Below are 25,406 nucleotides of genomic sequence, written 5' to 3'. Positions count from 1 at the left end.
GCAGCCTATGGGGGGATGAAATCAAGATTTCCAGGACGAAAATATTATATCACGTGGACTGGTTTGATGTGGATCACAGCATCAGGTCAGGTAAATCGTCGTGCAAAGAAAGATGATTTATAGATTTGAAATTAAAGCCTGGGATTAGTAAACACTTGGAGGCGCAGGTTATCTGAAAATACCCAAAAAGCATACTTTTCTTCTTACACAGAGGAATGGTTGTTTTGGTTTTTGGTTTGCGGGACTCAAAGCGTCCAAAACCTACATCCAAAAATGTCAACATCAATGTCTCGTTCCAGAAAAATCATGGCACAGTTATGATAAGGCATAGACCTCATCTGAACGCTGTCAGTGAAAACTATTTGTTACCGAAGTGCACCTGCCAAATCGCCGTCTCCCCAGAGGGAAGTCTGCCAGCAGTCATGGGCCAGAGGGAAGTGGATGTAAACACACTGGCTGAGCTACACTGTAGTTTTGTGGTACAAATGGTTATCGCCGTTGGTTAGCTACATACAAGTTTGCAAGAGATGCTCATGCACATGATCTCAGCCCACTAGAACACTGTGCAGCACCTGAAAACATAGATCAGAAAGCCTCAAATAATTACATTCTTGCAAAAGTGTTGTCCAAACACTCTGAGATGCAAAATGTTTATCTCTGTTAAAGGGCTACGTTTCAATTCAAGTAGTGCTCTTTCATAGTGTTTCATTGGATGAACACATGAGCTAGTCACTGTGTAAACGGTGGATGTGATTGGCAGAATGTTGGTTTTTGAAAAGTTACAAAAGCTGTTGGATTCAGCCCCCTGATAGTAAGACAATGATGGAACCGTAGTGACACCTTTGCAATGCACCATCATAGCAAGTCACATTTCTATTTATACTATAGCAGCAAATTAGAGTATTTAAATATCATCTAAACCACAGTTGCAGAGGAGAATGAAATCCATCATGTGTAGGCATAGCACTGTTCAAATTATTCTGATGACACACGTTTTTATTTATGAATAAGATAATCTCCTACATATGGCCCAGTCAATACATCTTGGAGTGTGTACCCAATACTACCACAAGAGGGCACCAAAATCACCGTGTTCAAAATGCAATGCATGGTGGCTTTGGATGTGCACAATCTAAACATTTTAGTTTCAAACATTCAGTAATTATTCAATAAAAATTACTGTTTTGACATATGTAAGAGGCATCCATGCATTGTGTTACAGAGATATCTACCTAAGTAAGCAGTTGCCATGGCCCTTTCTGTCTCATAATAACAATTAAGACCTCAAAATGCCATAGTGAGTCACTGTAGCATTCAGTCTCCCCTCCGTCCAATAACACTAAGTTTGTTTTCTTGCTGGGTTTGGCTCCTGGCACCCCGGGCCTGACCCCACCATAACCTCCGTGCAGGCCTCTGGAGGTGAGTGTTAACTGACGCCCGACTTCCAACTGACTCCTCTCCTGCCTCTCGCTTCTCCAGTCTACTACGTCTTTGCCGTCCCCAGAGTCAGAGTCCTGGTTGGAGCTGCTGTAAATCACCTTGGTACAGTATTCCCTGTTATCAAACTGGCCTCTGACCCTGACTTCATTCTCGGTACAGCCATGTTCACTTGGAGGCTGCTGATCCCAGTTTGGTTGCGGACAGCTCTGGTACTAGTGTCCGTTTCGATGTCGTTCATTGACAGTATTCCCTTCGTGTCTCATCCACCCAGGGCTTTAAAACCTTCTCCTCCCAGCTCATAGGCTCCTGTGCTCGTGGTGTACGTGCCAACACTCTGGTGCTCCCAGTCCAGTCACAATCATCTAATAGGACAATTAGCTGCATGGCTAACTGAGCTGTAATATATATTTCTAAACAGTTTTAGGATGCTACTAGTTTTCCTCATTTTTACCAGGTCACCCAAAACCAGAAACTGGCAAAGTTTACTCAATTTTAAAACTTTTGTTATGGTTTCGGGTCAGTTAGTTGTACATACTGAAAGTACAATGTAGAGATTCCCTTTCAGTTAGACCAGTATGTACAGTACTTAACAAAGTCCAGGCAGCACACAGTGACAAGCTACGGTGTTATATAATTACTGTACATGTACAGTGTCAACGTTGTGTTTATTTTGGAGCAGTAAAGCACATTACAGCAGAGTGAGGTCATAAAGCACAATGTGTCCCTGGAGTGTGCACATGATTGGCTTCATATATGTGATCTATGTCATCCTTAAACACATCTCTGTTTCCGTGCAGCCTAAAGAAAACAGTCTGCACTGATTCAAACTGCTCAGACACAGCCTCGGGTAAAATGATCCATTTGTGTGGAGAATATTTCAATCTATAGCTCGGTATTGAGTCCAATGTGTGCATCTGCAGCCCGAGCAGTGCAGCAGAAAAATAATGTTATTTCCTACTCTATCAGACGATTGTCTTGGAAAATTTACTTTTAACATACAAACACAGGCTCATGTGCACACACAGTCAATTTCTGAGATCTCTCATGTACCACAAAGTGCAGCTCTTTATCGCTGTAAAAACAACAACTTCTAACAAAATGAGCTGCAGTTAGAGCTTTCATGATAAATGAACCATGAGAGGAAAAAAGGAGTTTACTGTTTTAGAAACGCTAAAATAAAAGAAATGCATATCTCATACTTCCTGGAACATAGTGGTGTAGCTCATGAAACTAAATTTTGTGTGATGATGAAAAGAAGAAAAACACAACTACAGTGTCGTTTGTAGTGTTCAACTATTAAGCAATGATAAGAGTTAGATTTATCATTTGATAAATTGCAAAACACCAATATCTTGTTGACTTGGGCGTTGACTCTCATTAATCACATTCCTGGCTTGGATTTGGTTGCAAGAATAAATAAATAAATAAATAAATAAAAAGGTGAACACACTTCATCTTATCAGACAGACTATGTTTTTTTGCCTTGTAGTATCATGCTGGTATTCTTGGTCATTGCTGCCCTCTAATGGTCAGTTTCATCTGACTTCAGCAGGATAACTTCGAGACAGAAGAGCAGAATCCTGCAGCCTCTTAATTATCTTGATATCTCATTATCTCAGAATTGAACAGACCAAAACCAGTGAGCCCAGATGCAGACACAGTAGTCAGGAGGCATCTGAAGGGTATTTGGGGGCAGGTCCAATTAATGTCCAGGGGAACCGAGTAAAAAAAAAAATGGATCCAGGGCAGCAGGGTGGAAGGAGAACAAGAGACTTGACCAGATGAGGAGGTGAAGCCAGGGACCAGAGTCAAGACAAACAGAGGGAAATGAACGGAGAACAGAGCTGATCATCAGGAAACATGACAAACCTGGAAACTTTGAATTGCAAAACCAGAGATAAAGGCTGGAACGTAGCAAGCACCGACTGTTGCTGTGACAACGATCTGCGGATGTCAGAGCTGAGGACTTGAAGAGAACTCAATTGGCTGTGATGAGATGCACCTGGTGGGTCATCATGAATGACCTGATTTGAAAAGATAAAAAAAGAAATGCTTTTACGTACGGCTACACAGGGTGGGACAGCTCTCTTGAAATCTAAAATCTGTGTCTTTCTTTTTCAGGGAGGCTCGGCCTCTAATCTGAACATGAACCTGTATGCCACTAAGAAGACGGTATCTGAGGGCATGTTGGACATCGCTCTGTTCCTGGCAAACATCACACACATGAAGACTGTCATCGAACAGGGAGCTGGATACAGGTACGGTGTGTGTGAGAGAGGCAGAGAGACATCTGTCACATTTAGTATGTAAAGAACATTTTTTAACAACTTCTAAAGTTCCACTTCAACTGGATTATTATAAATAATATTTTTCTCTCTACTTCTCAGATACTATGCTGCTGTCCTGACGCTCATCTCCTTCTCCCTGGCTCTCCAGATTGTGGCTGGCGTCCTGATCATCATCATTGGTGAGCCAATCACCTCGCAGCATTAGTCGAACTCTTTCAGACATCCACCCTCCATGTTTTTAACCAGTCATATTAACATACTAATACACTGACACATTGATTTGTTATGCAGGCAGTGCAGGTTGAAGTTCAGTCACTTTCTTGTCTTTTAGTTCAACCAAATATATTTTCTCTGCAACATGTATTTTGTTTTTGTTTTGCTGTTTTTGTTGGCGTGTGTGTGTTTGTACATGTGCGTGCTTTCTGCAGCTCGGCGAGACGTCACCGAAGAGACCAACCAGAAGCGCCTAGACAGCCTGAACAACACCGTAACCGTCCTCATCTTCCTCATCTTCGTCACCAACATCTTCATCTCCACCTTTGGCATGGAGCGCACCGGCCTCTTTGCCAGGATGCATTTCTGACTTTCTGACGTAGGGAATGACTCATATACCTGGATATTTTTGGAAAATAGGGAAAGATTCTGACAGAATGAACATAGGACCACACACACACACACACACACACACTCAGAACTTATTGTGACTTATTGTTCTACTTAAAAGACTAATCAACTACAGTGTTTCTGTACTCTGATGTCTTTATTTGATTTTATTCAGTATGAATGGACTGGGCCAAAGGACCAACTAGTTTTGTGTGTGTGTGTGTGTGTGTGTGTCTGTCTGTCTGTGTGCTTGTGTTCTTGTTGTCTGTGTGTGTGTGTCTGTCTGTGTGTGCGTGCAGCTCGTTTTGAGCTGACCCGCCTCCCCTCTTGTCAGCGGGTGTTAAACTTCCTGAACAATCTGACCACTGGCATCATCTTCCTCACCCTCATCGTCAACATCATCAAAGGCGCCTTCGGCACACAACGTAGCTGCTTCCTGCGATGGCTGCTGCAGCGTTTTATTCTGTGAAACACCTTAGCAGGCACATTCACACATTGTGCGTTTATTCATGTAGAAAAACTGCATACAAACATGCTTTGTTCAGAATTCTTATGTGAAAACTGCACAATGAAAATCTGCACACACTGCCAGAGTGTTATTCTTGATATTACCATCAGATGGCACTAAAGTGCAGGTTGTTTTAAATACTACATACATACAGGAGAGGTTTAAATCTTTATCCATTCATATACAATTGCTGAACAAAATATTCATCACTGTGGCATGACACACCTTTACACATACATTCACAGTTGCTTCAGTGTCGAGTCTAAAGACTAAATGTAGAAGCAAACATCCACTTTAATGTCTGTGCAGCCCATTTGTCCAGGTCTCTCTGATCGTAATGTAGCTCCCTTTACTGATCTCATTGACCGGTGTTGAGCTTGGTGAGCTTTAAACTTACTAAATAAAGGCCACCAAAAAAAGAGTAGCTTATGCACACCAAAGAAGAGAACATCAAGAATTATGTGTTGAATAAAGGGATTGAATTTGTGCCTAATTAGCAATACATATCAGCAATTTGGCTGAGTTTATTAGTGAGCTAGTTAGCCGAGCTAATAAGCAAGTTGAGTGAAATTATACTCATACATAGCCTAAAATTGCAAATCACAATTTACCTCAGGGAGCACTGCAATCTGTGCAGCATATGCCACCCTGTCCTCAATGTGAGACCTTCATTTGCATGACAGAGCTGGTATATAAGAACTTAAAGGTGTCGATATGGATTTTTTTTTTTTTTTTTTAATCCTAAAACTAAGATGTAATTGAGACATAAAACCAAAACCACCATGTTTACATTTTATTAGAGTCTACAAGATGTTCTCATGGTCTGCTACTCTGACTGGAACAGCTGGGGGTCTTCACTGGAGGGCAGCATTAAATTATATTTGATGAGTTGAGGGGATTACATCTCTCATGAGGACTTTATTTAATATAAAACATAAACTTTGTTACCCTGAGTCTGGTCAAACTGTTACATAAACCAGACAGAGGCTGGAGGGCGAGTGACTGAACTATACTGCTGTTTGTATGGGTGCATCACTGTCTGTTTGTATGGGGTCATTGCGAATGCATGCATCAATTGTACAGTATGTGTGCATGTGAGTGGATGTGTTTGAAATGTTTGAAATCGTGTGTTTGTGTGTCTGTCCGTGTGTGTGTGTGTGTGTGTTGTAGCCCGCAGGGACCTGAACGTGGTGTCCAATCAGAAACGACTTGACTACCTGAACAACCTTGCAACAGGGGTCATCTTTGTCACCACGGTGATTAACTTCTTCGTCAGCTTCTTCGGATCCAAGAGGACCGGCTTCTTCCGCTGGCTGCTGGCTCGACTCCACTTCTGACACTCACATATCAAACAGATTTACATACTGCAACATGCACACACACACACATCAAGTATTTCATCTGCACACACACTTAAACATGTTGATTCAAAGTTTAAATTAAATTATAAATAAGTGTGCATCTGTACAAAGTTGAGTCAAACAGTTCACATGTGTTCAAACATCACGTCTTATTTATTATTAAAGTTTTGAAATGTGACTCACACTGTAATCCAACTAAAATATTTTTCACTTTAACCAACCTAATATCGATGTAAATATGCATTTTATTTGCTGCAATAATCTGTTTGTGCAAAAAAAAAAAATCATGTGTATTTCAAACTGTTACATATGTTTCCTTGGATTTGTTATATAATTTATTTTAAAAGAAAGAAAATATCAGAAAAAACAGGGTAATATAAATGAGCCATCTGTCTAATATGTTCATATACATTCTCCCTCAGAAATCTGAATAAATGTAGTGATTTAACAGAAAACTTTGCTCTGCTTTTTGTGTTTTTTTTTGCTGAGGAGCAAATGTAAAGTAATAAGGTGGAAACGAAGTGGGCGATAGTGTGTGTGTGTTTGTGTGTGTGTGCCCACACATGTGAAGATGTCAGGGTTTGAAGTATAGAGAAGTGAAGTGGCCTTTGCTCTTTACTTTGTCAAATAAAGGACCAGTGTGTAGGACTTACTGGCATCAAGCAGTGAGTTTGCAGATTTGCAACACGCTGCCTCACCCTCCCCTTCCAAGCATGTAGGTGAACCTACAGTGGCCGTGAAACTTGCAGAAAACCTGAAAGATCTTATCTAAAGCCAGTGTTGATCCGCTCTGGGCTACTGTAGAGACATGCAACATATCGGCCTCTGTGGAAGAGGACCTACCCCCTCTACAGAAAACAAAAACACAATAATTCTTATTTTCAGGTGATTATAGACTAATTAAAACATACTTATGATTATTATATTTCAGTTCTGCCTTAATCTGCCAATAAATCTCGGTAAATCTTGCACACCGGACCTTTAATTTTAACGGAAAACGGAACCAAGTGTAGTTTGAACTCTCTCTTTCTGTTTATGTGTGTGTGTGTGTGTGTGTGTGTGTGTGTGTGTGTGTGTGTGTGTGTGTTTCACAGGTCGTCGGGATCTGAATAACAGCACCCTGCAGAAACGTCTGGATTATCTGAACAATGTAACGACAGTCATAGTCTTCATCACCACAGCCCTCAACTTCTTCATCAGTACCTTCGGCATGCAGCGGACTGGATACTTCCCGTGGCTCATGATGCGCATTCACTGACTTTTCCCAGCTCACAGAGGAATTTTTGCCTTAACATTTTAACAGAGCTGTTGCTCCAGTTTATTCTATAATGGGTAACACAATTGCTTTTTTAAGGCTAGTTTGGACAAATACTTTTCCTACTACTCCTACTAAAAAACTGGCCCTTCATAAACAGTCACATAGCTCATCTGCCTGTTTATTTCAGAAACTAATTAACATTTCTCAACTGTTTTTTTAATTTACAAAATACCTTCAAGTGAAAGGAACATTCCTGAGCAGTTCAAGACTTATTTTAAAGAAGATTTCAATGCTGTACAAACTAATAAACCCCTCACATATGCATGTACACACACACTACCCTACACATCACATACTCACATTTTCTGCCTCTAGCATGCTGACTGCAGGAATGTTCGCTTGAGCTGCACAAGACTTGAATATTCATTTCACTACCATATTAGAGAATCTGGCAGTAATTCCCACCACAGACCACATCTAACCACTCCATCCTGGGGCCGAGGCACACACCTGTCAGGTGGAAGGTGAAGTGCTCACTAATGTGGATTTTAATACATTTGTGAACAAAATTTGAGAGAAATAATAGTTTCCATGCACAGAATAAGTCTTGGATCTTTTATAACTTGTGAAAAATGGGAGCAAAAACAAAAGTGTTGTGTTTAAAATGCTGTTGAGTGTGTGAACCTACTCTGTTGAGTACCCTGCTTTTCCACACTTTGATTAGGTAATGGTGACATCTAGTGTGTGAGAGAAGTAAGGATCATAAAAGCATCCCTCAGCTAATATCTGTTCATTTCAGCAAATAAAACACAACTTTAAAACACAGAGTGTGAATTATTGTCATGATCTTGAATGTTTGGTACTTAATTGAATCATATGGAGGAAGTTTTTCCCCATCACAATAAAATCAGAGGTCAAACTCTGGAGCAACCTGCTCATCTCCTTTATTGTTTTAGATTATTTTCTATGGAGTGGTGATGATTCAGTGTTGGCTAGCTTCACAGCAAATAAAAAAAAGGGTGGGGAGGAGAATCTGTCTGATAATACAATATATTATGCTCGATATCTGAACTGTCTCTGCCATCTGATGTGAGTTTAAGTTTGGTTAATTTTCTACATTGACCACTAAAGTAGGTCGGTAGGTATAAGGAACAACATGTTTATTTTTGTGTCTGTTTTGTGTGATCATGATAATGATTATAATACTGAACGTGTTTGGCATTTTTCTTGCTTCACAGCAGCTCCTTTTCAGCTCCTTTCACAGAAGACAAAACTATGACATGAAACAAAAATACAATATAACATTATGATCACAGTAAATAAGGCCTGGAAGAGGAAGAAAAAGAAAAAAAACTGCTGCTTTTGGTAACTTTTTCCAGGGAGAGGAGGGGAAGAGGAGGGCGGGAGGGATCATGTGTCTTTCCCAGGAAATGAAACTAAACGCCTCTAAGGAAACAAGGAAAATTTCCCCCGACTGTTATTTTTGACAGACAACACAGACAACTCAGCAGGTAAAGTCTTTTCAATCTCACGACGTACGGACTCTTACCCTGTAATCAGATAGGGGCTGGTCATGTAATTGTGTGGAGAAATGCTTTGAGTATAAATATAACTTTAAAGAATTAACAATCTGAGTGCTGAAAAGTCACATGAGGTCATTACAGGCTGCTACAACAGATCCCAGTGCTAAACTGTCTGACTGTCTTTGATTCCTGTTGTTGTTTTACTGATCAAACTGGGACCAGTCTGACTGTCCCATACACTTAGGCATATGGTGTGTAAGAAGTAGGCTGTTCAGATACCACACTGTAAAACTTTTCTACTACAAGTAAAAGTCATGCATGCAGAACCATACTTAGGTAAAAGTATATTAACTAGTCCAAATATACTTTAAAAAAGCATCAAAAGTAATCATTATGCAGAAAAATGTCTCTGTCAGTATTTTACTGTTATTGATGATGTTTCTGTATTAATATTAAATCTACAGCATTATATTTGTTTTTAAACTTTCATTTGTTGACTTATTTCATCCCTGTAGTTTGTTCTGCATGATACAAGCTCACATAAATAAAACAAAATATAAATGAACAACATACCATGAGGTAGGCATTATATATAAATCCAGTGCAGCCAAAAGAAAAGCAGAATGTGAGGCAATGCATCACTTCAATGCATCTGCCATTTTTTTTTTTTTTTTTTTTCGCAAAACAGACAGAATCACCATGAGTGCTTCTGGCATTGAGTGGCAGTAGTTTGTCTGGACATACTGAATTTGAATTTGAAGGGCTTTATTTTCACCAAAATAATTTTAGAAACAGATGTTTGCAAGCTGCAGATGACTACTCGGATATATAAGCTGAAAAACACAATGGGGCCACAGTATGAAGTCTTAACAAGTTCGGGTTCAAAATTTAGAACAAAACCACACAAAAAAAGAACATTTTCCACAGTTTTTCTAAGGGTATAACTAGGCATTTCCAAACTGTGCCATTTGGAGACTCCAAAAGGACCCTTGGTAACCATGGTCACATACCTCAGACAAAAACACCATAACTTTTGAACACTTCAAACATGCATCATCTTGGACTCTAATGAAAGGTGTGTGTATTGTTGAACTTTATGCATATTCTTTCTTTAAATTTAACTTTGAGCATAAAAAGTGACTATTGTGCATCAAAAACACAGCAAACTAAATAGACGGCAAAATGAACTATTTAGTCCCTTGGTCAAGATTGTCCCTCAGTGTTTATATTGACCAAGAGTTTTTTTAATCTCTATTTTTAGTTTAAGAAGGAGGAGAAATTCCTCAACCCATACAGGAACACTTAATCATTCGGTTTCTCAGAAAACTCTAATTCAAAATCACCAAATTTGGAGATACGTGAATTCACTGGACAGGAAGAGTAAGGAATTTGTCAAGACAAAAGTAATTGAGTAAAAAAAAAAAAAATACAATATTTGTCCCTGAGGTGTAGTACAGTACAAGTCTGAAGTTGCTTAAAATGGAAATGCTCAAGAAAAATACAAGCACTTGAAATCTGCCAAGTGCCAATAATGTCTAATTGACTGCAGCCATTTCAGATGGTGAATTTCCACAGGAAATTCTCTCTCTGTTGTTATAGTCATCAGTGAAAAATGGTGAACGTGGACACAGTGACTCACTGAGGCGTTGTTGGTCAAAATGTTATTTGAGGACTCGACACTTCGAATGATGATGCACTGCCTTTACTGCAAACCAAACAAAGTATCACTGCTCTGCCTGTCAGTAATGAATATTGTACTGTATTGAACTGTACAGGGAAACATTCACCCTTGTCAGAACACTTCCATTTGCCCAAACAAAAACAGACAACCACAGCTGACTAAAGAAGATATATTTTAAATCGAGACATAGACAACAATACAGAGAAAATGTCTATAATATACCATAATGGTAACAGAAAAAAGCCAAGTAATGATAAAAAAGAAGAAAAGAAATAAATAGTTATGATAAATCTCTGAACAGTTGGTAACTCCAAAAAACCCAACTTTCTAGATGAGAAAAATGGTAGTCAAATATGTAAGGAACCTATTTAATTTCCACATTTTTATGATTTAAAACTGACAATCATCATAATCAGATCCTCTCCTCTCGTCTAGACATGGCCTCAGCCAGCTGCTTCCCATGTGAAGAGGAGCTCCAGTGTTCAATCTGTCTGCACGCGTTCTCTGAGCCTGTCTCTACTCCATGTGGACACAACTACTGCAAGGCGTGTATCCAAGGGTACTGGTCCAGCAGTGGTAGGACACAGTGTCCCCTCTGTAAGACGACATTCAGAAAAAGACCCCAGCTTCAGGTCAACACAGAGTTCAGAGACATGGTGGCGCGGTTTAACAACATGAGGGTGAGGAGTGAGGATGACGTCCTCGCCAACCCAGGGGAAGTGCCCTGTGACGTTTGTCTTGGCCCAAAGCTCAAGGCTCAGAAGACATGCCTGGTTTGCTTGACTTCATACTGCCAGCTTCACCTGGAGCGTCACCAGACAGTCCCAACCCTTCAGAAGCACCAGCTGATCGAGCCTATGTCTAATCCGGAGGACAGGGTGTGTAAGAAGCATGGCAAGATGTTAGAGCTCTTCTGTTTCGCAGACCTGAAGTGCATTTGCTTCATGTGCTGGAAAGACGAACACACAAGGCACGATGCTGTCCCGCTAGAGCAGGCGTTCAGAGAGAGGAAAGCCCGGTTGGTGTTGTGTAATGTGCCGTCAGAGATAGAAATGATCGAAAACTCTAAATCCAGGAATATTAAGGAAATCAAGCACTCGGTTGAACAGAGCAAGATAGAGTCAGGGAAAGAGATAGCGGACATTGCTGAGGTTTTCACTACTCTGGTTGCCACTCTGCAAAGAAGCCAGGCTGAGCTGATCGAGTTGATCCAGGAGAAGCAGAAAGCAGCTGAGAAGCAGGCCGAAGACCACGTGACACAACTGGAGCAAGAAATTGTTGAGTTGAGGAGGAGAAGATCTGAAGTGGAGCAACTTCTGCAAACAGAGGACCACCTACGCTTCCTGCAGGGCTATTGCAACATCCCTGTACACTTTGGGGACCTATTTGACCCTCTGCCTGACACCGGTCGACAGAGCTACGTGGGGATGGTGAAAAAAGCCGTGGCTCAGATGGAGAAGACGCTCATTAACGAGATGGAGATGCTTATTCATGAAGTCAGGTTGTCCGATGGCTGTGAGGCCGCCGCACAACCCGATGCAGCTGAAAACCTGATGAGAGATGAGTTTATCAAAGAGGTGTGGAGTCCGCCTCAGGACAAGTTGATGATGATCCAGCAGTGCCATGCGGTGGACGTGACTCTGGACCCCTGCACAGCCAACTCCAAACTCATGGTGACTGACGATGGGAAACTCATATCTCGCAAAGACCAACGGGTTTTTCCTTCTTTCTTTGGGAGAGGTTTCGAGTACATACCCTTTGTCCTTGGGAAAGACGGTTTTTCCTCAGGCAGGTTCTACTTTGAGGTTCAGATCAGTGGGAGTAAATCCTGTGTCTTGGGAGTGGCCAAAGAGTCCATTAAGAGAGAGATGTTTTGGTTTCCTATGCCTAAGGAGGGAGCCTGGACATTTTCTAAATTGATCAACGGATTCCAAGAGGAATTTTATGGTCTTTTTGTCGACCCTCCCCTGAACCTGAGGCAAAGGCCCGAGACGGTCGGTGTGTTTGTCGATTATGAGAGGGGAGAGGTCTCCTTCTATGACGTGGATGCCAGGACTCTGATATACTCCTACAGTGGATGTACCTTCACTGAGCCCACACCAGGACTAAAAGCTTTTCTCTATTCTATGACTGGCACTCCCTTAAGTAGCAGACCAAAGCTCTACCCTTTTTTGGGTATGTATGATGATGACGGCATACTCATAATCACTTCTGTGGCTCGTGCAACTTAAAGTTCCAGTGATTTATGGAGATTTAATGGCGGAATATGGCAGAAATGGAATATAATAGTCATAAGTACATTTATATTAGTCTATAAAATAAGACTTGTTGTGTTTTCATTTACTTAGAATGAGTCATTTATATCTACATTATAGCGCTATATGACCTTCTGTTCATTTTGTCTGTGAGATATTTAGTATGAGACAGTTCAAGCGAGACACAACCACAGGACACGACAAATATTCTTATATTTAATTCTTAGCGTTCTGTTTTTCCAGCTGTATTGTAAACAAAGTCAGAGATTTAAAGTGAACAAAGCAGGTCACGTGCCTCACAGATGCTGATGAGGTTCATGTTAAAATGGGAAGAAAGGAAAAAGAAGTTAGATGAGTCATATATTTACATACATGCTGCAATGCCTGCATCTAACCAGCAGATGGTACCATTGTTTAATCAGTGTTGTCTGTTTCTCAGAAACTCCATGAAGGACAAAAAAATGACATAAAGCATAAATAAATAAATGTGGAATATACAAATAGTCTTTTTTATTACCAAAATGTATTCATGTTTCATTTATTCAATTATCATAAGACGCAACTGTAGGAGGAAACAACAAGGAATGGACAGTGGCCTCATCGGAACATAATTTCATCTTTGACACTTTCAAAAATGCTTTTGCGATATTAGTTTTAGAGCTGAAACGCTTCATCCATTTATCAATTAGACAATCTACTGGACACAATTGATTGTGAAAATAGTATAATAACAGATTTTTCAGTTCAATGCACCAAATTTGCAGCTGACATTGCTGAACACATACCTTTTCTCACTTTTTACTTACACTATCAGTAATATTGTTCATCACATATTTGTATTATATACATAGTAAGCATAGTAATGACTCCAGACTCCATACTGTGTTTTTTAAATGCAGGCATTTCAAAAGCAAGCATTTGTTATGAACTGTGTGCACTATGCAACTTATGTGTTTTATGCTGCTTTAATAAAAGTACATTTCTGAAAAAATAGCTTCACAGATTTTATTTTTTCATGTTTCCTTGGATTACATCCTCCTGGGGTGTCAAGTGGTTTGCTCAGTGGCAATGTGTTTTGTCATGATTAGAAAAAAGGGTGCCCTTTAGTCTGTCCTGACAGTGGTAAAATAATTCAAATTCATCAGTAAAAGTTTTCACATTTCAGAAGAGAGCGCTGGTCCACCGATCCTGCAGTGTTTCTCTCAGGGGAAACTTTAGCCAGCAGACTATTTATACCTCAGCTGTCTGACTGACTGGCGCCCTGGGAACTGGGACACTGCATGAGTGTGTGTGTGTGTGTGTGTGTGTGTGTGTGTGTGTGTGTGTGTGTGTGTGTGTGTGTGTGTGTGTGTGGTGTGTGTGTCTTTGGTCATTGTCTGGTTGGAATTATTTCTTTAGGATTATGTGCAATTGTGTGTGAGACAGACAGAAAAAGAGACATGGGAGATGAGAAATATGTCACATACCAGTCAGATACTGTATGTACTGTAGGTCAGTGACTCATCGAACACATACGGACTCTGAAGTGTCAACATGCTGTTGGTCTAATGCATGGATGTAGGGGGAAAAAAGCATAAAAAGATGACAAGCCTCTTCTGTCAAAGTGATTAAATTAAATGAACGAGTATAAATTATATTAATTAAGCTCAGTGGTTATGGGGTGGGTTACATAAATGACTCAAGGCTTTGACATTTCTACACTTGAGGGATATTTTATTAATCAATATAAATCCATACAGCTACTACTAAAGCAAACAGCTTGCTGATTTAGGACCCCAGTTTGAATCTAAGCCCAGTCAGTGTCTCTTCCTAGTGGTCAAATCCATTACGTGATGATATCAATAAAGATTAATCACTGACAGTCAGTTGTTAAAAAAGAAATTAGTTCCATTTTAGTAATTTATAACATTAAACTGCTGCACTAACACATGCTACACTGTTGCATTGTTAAAAGTTGGAATATCATCATGTTACAATGTAGGCAAGATGAGACAATAAGGAATACTATTAAATAATGATGCTATTGCTAAAGCTAATAAACCATGTTAATCTGCACTGTTGCATTTTTTCATCATTAAGACATCATGGTTACACATTGTGAAAATACAGACTTTTGGTATATAATATGGCAAGTGGTGGAAAGTAAGTACATTTACTCAATAACTGTACATTTCCTGTACATTATTGCACAATTTCTTGGTACTTTTATATATAGAGTATTTTTATTTTATGCAACTTAATAAAATATCACTAGATTCCTATGGAAAATATTGTAATTTTCACTCCAATATGCTGACTAAACATGCAATCTTCTATTATATATATAGATTAAACTGCCCATTTTTACATTTTGCTGATTCTAGCGCTGTACCCTTTTCTTAAAGGGACAGTTCACCCCAAAATCAATATTACATATTTTTTCTCTTTCTTGTAGAGTTATTGATCCATCTGGATTTTTTTTTGGTGTGAGTTGCTGAGTTTTGGAGATATGAATTTTATGTTTTCCTGACATTTCCACAATAAAAGTACATTTTTAAATTTAATTCTAATAATATGTACTTTGACTCAAGTAACTTTTACTTCTTTTAACCATGTGACTTTACAGCTATTATCAATTAGTGACTGATCAGAACATTCATCCACCGATGAAGGTTTATACAATTTAAATTTAATCTGACTTTAAGAGCGAGTTGTTCCCCAGGACACACTTAACACTTAATTTCCTGCTTTCTTGTTATTTCTTATGTACCAGTTTGTGTTTTTTCTATATTATTTTTTTGTGGTAATGCTTTAAAAAAAAATGAATGGAAAAATAATGCAGTATAAAAGTAAGTAAGTATAAAATAAGACAAAGCGATAGTGTTATATTAGTATAAATAATTAGATTTAAAAATGAAAAGAACTTTTGTCATTTAATTACGATTTTAATAACTATGGATTATCGTGCACGCGACTCATCCGGGCGACAGGAGGTGGTACGTCTCGGGGGCGCGCGCTTCACGGCTCCACCGTGGTGACGTCACGGGAGCGCCCGAGCAGCAGTTTGGGGAAGCCACCAGTGGAGGAGCTGGCAGAGAGAGACGGGAAGGAGGGAAAGACAGACAGGAGAAAGGAGACAGACAGGAGGAGACGGAGAGACAGACAGAAGACAGGGGAGACGGAGAGCGTCTCACCTCAACTGACCGTCTCTTACGTCCCGAAACGTCACTTTTTTAGGTCTGACGGCGGCGGCAGAGTAAGTGAAGAGGAGAATATGTGACTGCTGCTGGCCTTTTCTCAGCTTATTTCACAACCGAGCGGGGCAGCAACGTAAACACACAGCGAGCCGCAGTGAGTACTGAACTTAGCTGGCAGTCTGAGTGTGTGCGTGTACACATGCATGTTTTATATCACAGGCCCTGCATACGTGTGTGTGTGTGTGTGTGTGTGTGTGTGTGTGTTACAGACATGCCTGTGTGCTCGTTTGACTCGGAATAGAAGGAACAGCAGCAATAACATAATTAAAATTTGATGGCTGCCTCCTTTGAGGTGCAGCAGCAGTTTCAGGTCAGCTGTGAGACCTACAGTACAGTAGAGCTCAGCAGCAGACTGTCATTGTGATTGAGCCTCATTTTACATTTTTTTTGCAGGCGACAAAACGACAATTGACAGTTCCGTTTTGTAGCCTGTGCAGCCAGAGGCTTTACCTCGGTATAACAGGCTAATAAAAGCGGGCTATGTCTCGTCTCCGTGCGTCTAAATGCGATTATCAATCTGTTCAGTGTGTTGCAGGCGGCAGAAGTGCTGCTGACAGCCTTGTAGTTTCTCAAAGACACAACTGCTGGTACATTTCATATGGTATTCTTGTGCAGCGCTGGTTTAGTGACCTTATTCTTTATAGTGGGTTAATCTCCATAATATTCCTCTAGAGACTGTGCCTGTGGCAGAGTTAGTGTGGTCTTGAATGTATCATTAGTTTTTATTATTTAATTTTTAATATTTGTTTTCGGCTCAGTTTAGTTTCAGTTAGTTTCCACAGTGGGTTTACTCAGTTTTTATTGTTTAGAAGGGTTTAGCTTTAGTTTAGTTTTTATTAGTTTCAGTATTAGTTTGATTTTTTTTACTAGAGTCTGACTGATATGGGATTTTTGAGACCATCAGTATTGATTTTGTAGGGGAAAAATTCACCAATTACTGACACGGTGGCTGATATAAATTTTTGAAGTGGAATAAAAATAGACCTTTTCCATGTGGATTGTGCACAGATATGACTATGCAAATGTACTCAGAAGGCTGTTTTCTTAAACAAATACATTTACAGATTTTTTTTTTTAACATGTTAAATAATTTAAGTTACACATCTTCAACCAATTGTAGAAAGGAACGCTAAGAAAAAAAGAAATAAAAATAAAAGAAATATGTAAGTAAACATCAGTACTGTTCAGTGTCAGTTAATTGCTTAATATTTTCATACTGGCATACAGACAGAGTGTAAAACAAGAATCAGTTTCTCAGCATTTACTGTCCTCATAAATGTTCTCCATTGTGCTAAATCTAAATCACCCCAAGAATCATTTTCTGCATTACGTTTCCATGTTGGTGCACAATGGTAAGCATATACATGCCCATATCAGGCCGATATCGGGATGACATATTGGCCAAGGGATATATCGGTCAGGCTCTACTTTTAACTATAATATACAGGATATTTTTCAGAAACAAGATTTAAGAAGTCCTGTGGTACTCAATACAAAGTTTAATATTTTGCCGTAATATTCCCATGGGGACTTTTAGTTGTGTTTTGATGTTTCTTGCAGTCTCCCTCAGTTTCTTGTTTGTGTGCTGGACTCTTTTTCAAGTCTCTAAAATGATGTTATTAAGGCTGCCATGGTTGCACAGGACTGTCAGCTGAGCTATATCTTGCCAACTGACAGCCCGCATGCAAAGCCACTCATGCAACAGACTGGGTAACAACGTTGCAGACCAAATCAGTGTGAGCAAAACATGTATCTGATATGATCGTGTTGATAAAGGAGGGGAGGTGAAATCAGCTGCGTGTGTTTTGCAATGCTTCATGAGGGGGGGGAGAGAGAGAGAGACAGGCAGGGGGTGGCTGCCTGAAGAGAAGGGGACGCCGTGATTTCCTCCGAGTTCCGCCCACTGCTCTGTTTCTTTGCACCGCCCCTCCTCCGGGAAGACTGAGTCAGGGAACAGAGCTGCTTCCTTCCACTGAGATTATTGTAAACACTGGACAGTTTTTAAATGTACAGCCTCTGTGCACCTCAGGGCGGTTTGGGTTAACGTTGTTCTGATACTGTTGGGTGTTTCTTTTGTTTTAGAAATTGAAAATAATGATTTTTTAAAACTTTGCATGGCCTGGCTGATAGTTATATCTTTCTGAACTTTTTGTTCCTACCAGAGGTGGGACCAACTCAGTCAGTTCACATCAGTTCTTTGTTTGTACAGCACCAGATTTCACCAAAGTTACCTCAGGGCACTGCTCATGTAGAAGAAGTCTAGACTGGAAGAGACACAAAAGTTCTCACTTAGAGCAAGCACTAAGGTGACAATGGTGAGGAAAAACTTAATTTTAACAGGCAGAAACCTTAAGTGGAGTCCAACTCTAGCCGGCAATGACAACTTGTAGACTGTCAAAGGCTTGCAGTATGGGGTGAAAACCTACATGGGATATTTGAAGGCTGCAGGCTAACTTTTTTTTAATGTCAAACCATGCTTTTTTTTTTTCCAAATTGGAGATCAGTAAAGTAACATTTTATTCATGAATCTCACCTGCAGCTTGTGTGGCTGCTGTCAGATTGGTTCAAACAAGGTGGATCTTGGAAATTCAATGTCGACTTCCTGACGTTTATATTACTTGATTTAGAAAATGAAGGGAAATGAGTTGATTCGTTGCACACATTTTGATTAACATACTTTTAATATTTGGGCTTGGGAGAATATATCAAGTATTTTCAAGTCAAAAGGCTCAAGTCCAAGTCGGGTGACAAGTCAGTGGTGTTTAAGTCAAAATCCATTTGCAAGTCTTTTTGATTTTGTGAAGTTGAGTCCAGTCATTCAATTTGTGACTCGAGTCCCACCTCTGATTCCTAATGAACTTTTGTGCACAGCAGCCTGAGAGCCTACTGACTCCTCTGTCTGTCTCCAGGCTCAACTTCAAAGATAGAAACTTTTGCCTCAAGGGCTCAACAACACTTTGAAACAACCTGAGAAACTGCCTGACAAAGACAGTTAGCTCTTTCAGATCACATCCCAGAACTCACATTTATCACAACAGCATCATCTATTACGCCTTATTTGTTATTTATTTATTCAAGTTGTTCTGTGTATTTGAAATGGGTAGGATAGATAGATAGATAGATAGATAGATAGATAGATAGATAGATAGATAGATAGATAGATAGATAGATAGATAGGCTTTCAGGGAGTGTTTGGGTCACCTTCTCAGCTCCCTTCATCTTTATTTAACTTGGCAAGTTGACTGTACGAGCACATTCCTCTTTACAGGACGAGCCCGGGGGAGTTACACACTCACTTTCTCTTCCATTAACTACGACACACTCCTGAATTAGTTCTGTGCTTCCCTGCCTTTGTGTTAATTGTCAAGTCTCAACGGCACATTTTCCGTATTTGTTATGTAGGCAGCAGCAGCAGAGATTAGATAATGTGCGGGGTGTGTTTTGCATGTGCATGACATTGATGTACTTTTTGTGCATCATGGTGTTTATGTGCATGGATGTGTGTGAGTCACAGTGTGGGTGTGTGTGATTGTATGTGCGTTTTGTTTGCCCAGCCTGCATCTCGGATTAATTTCCTGGGGCACACAATAGACTGGAGCTGATGCTATCTGTCCCTTATCAGTGTTGTGCTTTCCAGTGTCTGAACCATATTATACGTCTTATCACGGATAGAAACGGTGGCACAGACTAAAGTTACAAGTAGCACAGTCACTGTGGTGAGCCAAAATCTGTATCTCGCTCAGACATCTTCTGCCTAATACTTTGTCCCAAGTGTAATTGGGCTTCTCAGTTAATTGAAAAAAACTCCCTCACAGTTTTGGCTATTCCAATATCCTGTGTGCTGGATTAATTGATTTTTCTCCTTGTGGGGAAGGTGTTGCACACCATCCCTTTTTTTGGTCATTTTTTATTCCTCTATAAATGTCCACATAAATCCTGTACAAATTGTTTTAGATGCGTTGGAGTTCAGTTAAAAATGCATAAATCAGCACAAAACTGTCAGTATGATTTGTCATCAATACCATGTCCTGACATGGAGACAATATCTTGTGTCTGTGTGGAACGAAGCCAGACCACTAATGATCTGTTACTCAAAACCAAACATGCAGCGCTGCATGAGATATATTGCACAGCAGTGCTAAAAGGGCAAATACATCATGATGTACTGAGAAGCTGCACTGAGACAGACCTGGAGCCTGCATTTATGAAACAGTCAAATGTGAAATTTCGGGCTTTTTTATGTGAAGGATAACAGTAAAAATCCGTCAGTTTTACTCTTACTTGCAAACCCATTTATCCAGTTTACTTGTGATTAGTTGTTTGGTCATAAAGTGTCAGAAAATTGTGAAAAATGTTGATCCCGAAACCCGAGGTGATGTCCTCAAATATGTTGTTTTTCTCACAACTCAAAGATATTCAGTTTACTGTTTAGAGAGGAGCAAAGACACCAGGAAATAAGAACATCTGTGAAGCTGTAATCAGAAAAGTTTTATATATTTTTCTTAAAAAGTGTCTCAAATTGATTAATCAATTATCAAAATAGATGGTGATTAATATAATAGTTGATAACTAATTAATTGTCTAATCATTGCAGTTCTACTTAAGAATAAACGCTAATTATCACATTTTTTAGGACTTTAAAGACACTCTTACATTTCAGGCAGCTTGAGAAGTCTCTAAAGTTGGAAAAGAGTAGATAACAGCAGTGCAGACACACACCTTATGAGACGTGTGAGTTGTTCTACTAAATAATTGACCTAAAAAATATCTGAAGCACTATGTATAATGCAGGATTGGGTGATGTAGCCTAGTATTTTCCCTTGACTTGGAACATTAGGTTGCACAACGTTTTTCTTTTTCTCTCTTTCTTCTCAATGTGTTTTGTTGTAGTCACCTTCGATGCATCTTCATTGTCTGCACATTACCTAATGATTTCTGTGCCTCATATAGTTGCAGAATTTCTTTCCTGCTCCAGTTTGGTTTTGGTTTTGTTTCCTTGAGCAAATTTCTCACTAACATATGTCCATTTATATGTTATCAACATATCAGAATGTTGTGACATTAACATGATAATTGCCTCTGGATCTGTTGAGGATTTCACGCAAGTAAAAATATTTTTTTCTTTGTGATCCAATTTTTTCTTCTATTGACAATCAGTGACATTTGTTTCATAACATTCAACAGTAGTAAAAACAGTAAAAACGGCAGCCATTCTCATGTGTAATAACAACAGTGTGCACAAGAAAGTTGTGACCACACTCGAAGGGAAAGGGAGTGTAGGAATCATTTTTTTTTGCAACTGTATGAACTTTTTTAAGGATTAAAATTACATACTCTTTGATTGGCTATTTCTGCTCCGTACAAACATGTGATTAATCCTGTGATCACCTGAGAGTTGACCTTATGAAGTACATTTAAAGTACCTTGATAAATGTGTCGTATTGCTCAAACTCAGCAAATAACATTCTATACTCCAAAGCTGTCTCTTTCTTCCTCAACGTTTCATTTACTATGCAGTAATAGTAATACTACACCTCACCTTCGCACTCTTTAGACAAACATCAGTCTGGTTTTCAGAGTGGTAATGTTATTACCATCATGATAAAGCAGCTGTGAAGGTTAAAAAAGCTGAATCTAGTGAACGGCGGGTCATCCCCTCAAATCTTCAGACAGATTAGGTGCAGAGCCAGTACGGCTCTTCCCTACAGCGGGGGCTGCCTGTCGAGTTGACTCTCAGTGAGCTGTGTAACCCCAGACAGCACCAGTGAGTCCTTTCCAGGCACATCATATCACAGCGAGCCTGACAGGAACAGAGAGTAATGGAGAATAATAATATTCAGGATGAGTATAATGTGCTTTTATGAGCCCCGATCCCAAGGCAAGAGGCGAACTTTGTCAAATTCAGCTCCTACACTAAAACACCAGCCGGCTAAGTATAGGTTGAGTGGTGTGTGTGTGTGTGTGTTGCATTGTGCGGTGTGACAGATGGATGTGGGGTTGTCACATAAATAGAACATGCTGAACACCTTCAGGAATGCTGATGGAGGAGGAGAGAGAGGCAGGGAGAGGAAGTGAAAGCATCGTGGAGATGGAGTGAGAGTCAGAGAGGGAGAGGAGGGATTAGAACCAGAAGAAAGAGTGATGGGAAAATGAGGAATAAACAGGGGTAAGTATTTTAATCATACACCATCCTCTCTCGTATTAGGTAACTAAAAACCTCCATCAACATCATGTCTGCTTGGCTCTGTCATAAACTCTATAGTGACATTTGTATTATTAAAAGTGATAAGAATTTAAAACCTTTATAATCAGTATTTCAGTATTTTCAGTGACGAGTTGTATGTGAAGGGGTTTGTTCATAGCGAGAATAGATAAGCATCACCCAACGCTGTTGTTCCTTTGTAGCATTTTTCAGCTCATTGTTTTGGTTTTCAAGCTCACAGCTTTACTGTTTTGTTTCACTTGCACTGTTGTTTTCAGCTGGAGCAGGTTGCTGTTTTCAGCAAAAAAAAGCAAAAAACACCACCGCATTCGCATCCACATACCTTCCCATCACTGAACTGCACACAGACAACATTAACAACAAGGTGGTAAGCGAAGTAGAGGAGGTAGGGACCAAAAACAGAGCTAAAACTGGGGTATGCAAATCTGGAGAGAGATGATTGCTGAGAAAGTTGATTGTTGAGTCGCATTCCCAGGTAATCAAACACAGACATTTTGGGGTGAATAGCTGTGTTATGTACTGTTGTTTGGATATAGTTACAATTTCAAGAAATATGACAAAAACTTATTTCTTTAAAAAGTTTAATACTGAACTTTTAATTCAGCAGATGCACACAGACATGACTCCAAACAAATGTTAGGCTAATTTTGAAGTCTGCTCTGCTGTGCTGGCTCATACTGGTTATCTGCACAAGTACAAGTACAGTCCTTGGCATACAACCGCAGAGACTTTCTTGGTAGCTTAGTGTGATATTCTAGGATTTTATGAGGCCTAAGACAACACTGAGTGTGTTGAGGAAAGATGAGACATGCAGAATGGCTGTTAGTAACAGTACAGGGAGGCAGAGGATGAAACACAGGGCGTAGTGTGTACCGGTGCTTCCTGTGGAGTGTTTTGTGGACATAAAGGGGATGAGGTTATTTTAGTTCTCAGGTTCACTCCTGGAGCTGTTTCAGGATCTGTTCCAGTTTGTACTGTGGTTATAGTGAGGCATTTTGTGGTTGGATATTTACAGTACAGCATAATGAATAGATGATTGTAGGGATGCATGATGTTGGATTTTTGCAGGTATGCTGATATGACGATAGATTCCAACACATTTTGGCCGATTGCTGATATAATATGTGCACATATTTTTTCCACCTAATTGCAGAGAACATCAAGTCTCTCTTGTGGTGGAATTAACATATTATTACGCCCACTCTTATCGTGATGGCCCACTGGCAGATGCAGATATAAAAAAAACAATACTTTTCAAAATGTACACATTCACTAGATAAAATGAGAAAACTACTGCTGTCAGGGGTTTTTTCCCCACTGGTGACTGTTTGTCTTTGTTGCTATGCATTTTGGACTCTTCGAAAAACCTCCGAAGAGCAGCCATACTCACTCTGTGTACGCATAATGAATCTTATCATCTCATCGGCCTGTCATATCAGCAGAAATGTTCGTTTCGATATATTTCTTTTTAAAGCTTTTGTTGAACGATACAGATGATGTGCCAGCCTGATATTATTGTGCATCCCAAGCTGACTGACAGAAAATTAATTGGTTGCAATTCTGACTTAATTAGTGGGTGCAGCCTCTCAAATGTGAATATTTTTGCTTTTTTTTATGTCTTTTAAAATATTAACTGTATATCATTCACATAATTGAGTTTTGGACTGTTGTTCAGACCAAACAACACATTTTAGGTCATCATCTTAGGCTCTGGAAAATTGTGCAGCCATTTTTTAAAATAAAAACATTAATCGAGAAAATAATCTGTAGATTAGTTGATAATGAAATTAAAAATGTAAAAAGCCAACTTTGAAAAAAACAAACTTTGAAGTATCTATGGTTGCCATGGTAATCTACACCCAAATCAGTTTTCAAATACTTAGTTTTTTTGTCTTTTTGAAAAGAGGAAGGAAATGTTGCTCCAGCTGCACTGAAAAACAGGCAAAAGACTGATGAAGAGCATTAAATTTTTCTCAAAACTCACAGACATAAAAAACGGGTTTGTACACATGATTTGAGCTCACACAACAGTATCGGCACTTGCAGCTGAGCGTCTCCTATCATGTCTTCATCTCTCGTGAGACTCATTATTGCAGTTATAGTAAATAATCTTGAAGAAAGTGCAAAGCTTCAGACATTCACAGGTTATACTCAAACAGGCTTCAAAGCCTCCAAAAATGGTGTTTGGGACAGCTCTACATCCTGTGCACAGTGGCACATCCAATACCATGGCAAAGCAGCATGTGACCGAATCCACAAAAAAACATCTTAACTCAGCGTCCACTTCCTAACTTTTTGCAGTGCTTTCACCTGCAGCAAACTCCATCTGCTGATGAACACCACTGTTTCCAGGGTCACGAATGAACTTTCATGAACTCTTGGCGTAGCAGTGTTTAACAGATGTTTCTTAAGGCAGCACGTTGCTTTTTCACATTTGTGTGAAAGGGCATGAGGGATGGTGAGCCTGCTGACAGATGGGTCTTGAACAGTCATATGCTCGTGTTTTCTCGACCTCATGATGCCAAGTGCGTCATAGGTGTGTTTGTTTGTGTGCTGATCTCCAGTGGCGTTGATCTTTCTGCAGTTATTGGAAATTCAGCTGAAAGTGCAGATTTATTAAAACATTGGCCACAGTGGTTAGGGTCATGTGAACTTTTAAGCTTGAGGTTATTATTATTTTCATATGACTCTCAGTGTTGTTTGCTATCCCTCACCCTCAGCCCTCCCAGAGTCTAAAACCAGAAACCACCACAAATAAATTTCCAACCTGAACCTGTGAGGCACACTGGCGGTTTATTCATGTGACCCTTAGACTTGAACTGGAGAAAACACAACATGGTGTGTGTTGTGGTTTCCATGAGGTACTCAAGCCAATAAAAAAAAAAAAAAAAAGTGTGTGTGTTTAGCCATGTAGTAGACTGGTGCCCAGTCAAGGGTGTATAGTACCCCACATCTTGCTCAATGCATGCTGGGATAGGCTGACCCAAAAACAGATAAGCAGTTCAGAAGTGGAAGGATATGTGTATTTAT

General features: G+C 39.7%; 3 protein-coding genes across 14 annotated transcripts in view; all 3 read left to right on the top strand.

Annotated features, from left to right (window-relative positions):
* The window catches only part of LOC146306816 (ninjurin-2-like), a 35,976-nt gene extending 28,510 nt beyond the window's left edge, over positions 1-7,466 (top strand). The window contains exons 2-5 of one of the 4 annotated variants that reach the window (XM_084710956.1): positions 3,562-3,698; positions 3,828-3,907; positions 4,157-4,320; positions 6,010-6,144. In XM_084710956.1, coding sequence (XP_084567082.1) covers positions 3,562-3,698; positions 3,828-3,907; positions 4,157-4,311 — 372 coding nt within the window. In that variant the 3' untranslated portion in view covers positions 4,312-4,320; positions 6,010-6,144. Of the gene's footprint in view, positions 1-3,561; positions 3,699-3,827; positions 3,908-4,156; positions 4,321-4,630; positions 4,829-6,009; positions 6,222-7,294 lie in introns of those variants that run through there. The other 3 variants (XM_084710952.1, XM_084710955.1, XM_084710954.1) reach the window with 3 other exon arrangements.
* Positions 7,467-8,890: 1,424 nt separating this feature from the next.
* Positions 8,891-13,100, top strand: LOC146306815 (E3 ubiquitin-protein ligase TRIM39-like). Its single transcript, XM_084711023.1, has 2 exons — positions 8,891-8,969; positions 11,098-13,100. The coding sequence occupies exon 2, from the start codon at positions 11,100-11,102 to the stop codon at positions 12,891-12,893; it is 1,794 nt and encodes a 597-aa protein (XP_084567149.1). The 5' UTR covers positions 8,891-8,969; positions 11,098-11,099; the 3' UTR covers positions 12,894-13,100.
* Positions 13,101-15,949: 2,849 nt separating this feature from the next.
* Positions 15,950-25,406, top strand: part of LOC146306804 (ELKS/Rab6-interacting/CAST family member 1-like) — a 158,535-nt gene continuing 149,078 nt past the window's right edge. For 5 of the 9 annotated variants that reach the window (XR_014768958.1, XM_084710656.1, XM_084710655.1 and 2 more), the window contains exon 1: positions 15,951-16,247. The gene's annotated coding sequence lies outside the window, so the exon portion shown is untranslated. Of the gene's footprint in view, positions 16,248-25,406 lie in introns of all 9 variants that reach the window. The other 4 variants (XR_014768957.1, XR_014768956.1, XM_084710657.1 and 1 more) reach the window with 2 other exon arrangements.

This window comes from Lutjanus erythropterus, chromosome 22 (genome assembly GCF_056507025.1).
Source record: "Lutjanus erythropterus isolate fLutEry1 chromosome 22, fLutEry1.hap2, whole genome shotgun sequence".
In the NCBI taxonomy this organism is placed as follows: domain Eukaryota; kingdom Metazoa; phylum Chordata; class Actinopteri; order Lutjaniformes; family Lutjanidae; genus Lutjanus; species Lutjanus erythropterus.
Note: the sequence above shows the minus strand (reverse complement) of the source record. Positions and strands in the feature narration are given on the sequence as shown.

Bases quoted from the DNA above. Each gene is read 5' to 3' on its own strand.
- LOC146306815 (XM_084711023.1), top strand. From the start codon at position 11,100: ATGGCCTCAGCCAGCTGCTTCCCATGTGAAGAGGAGCTCCAGTGTTCA.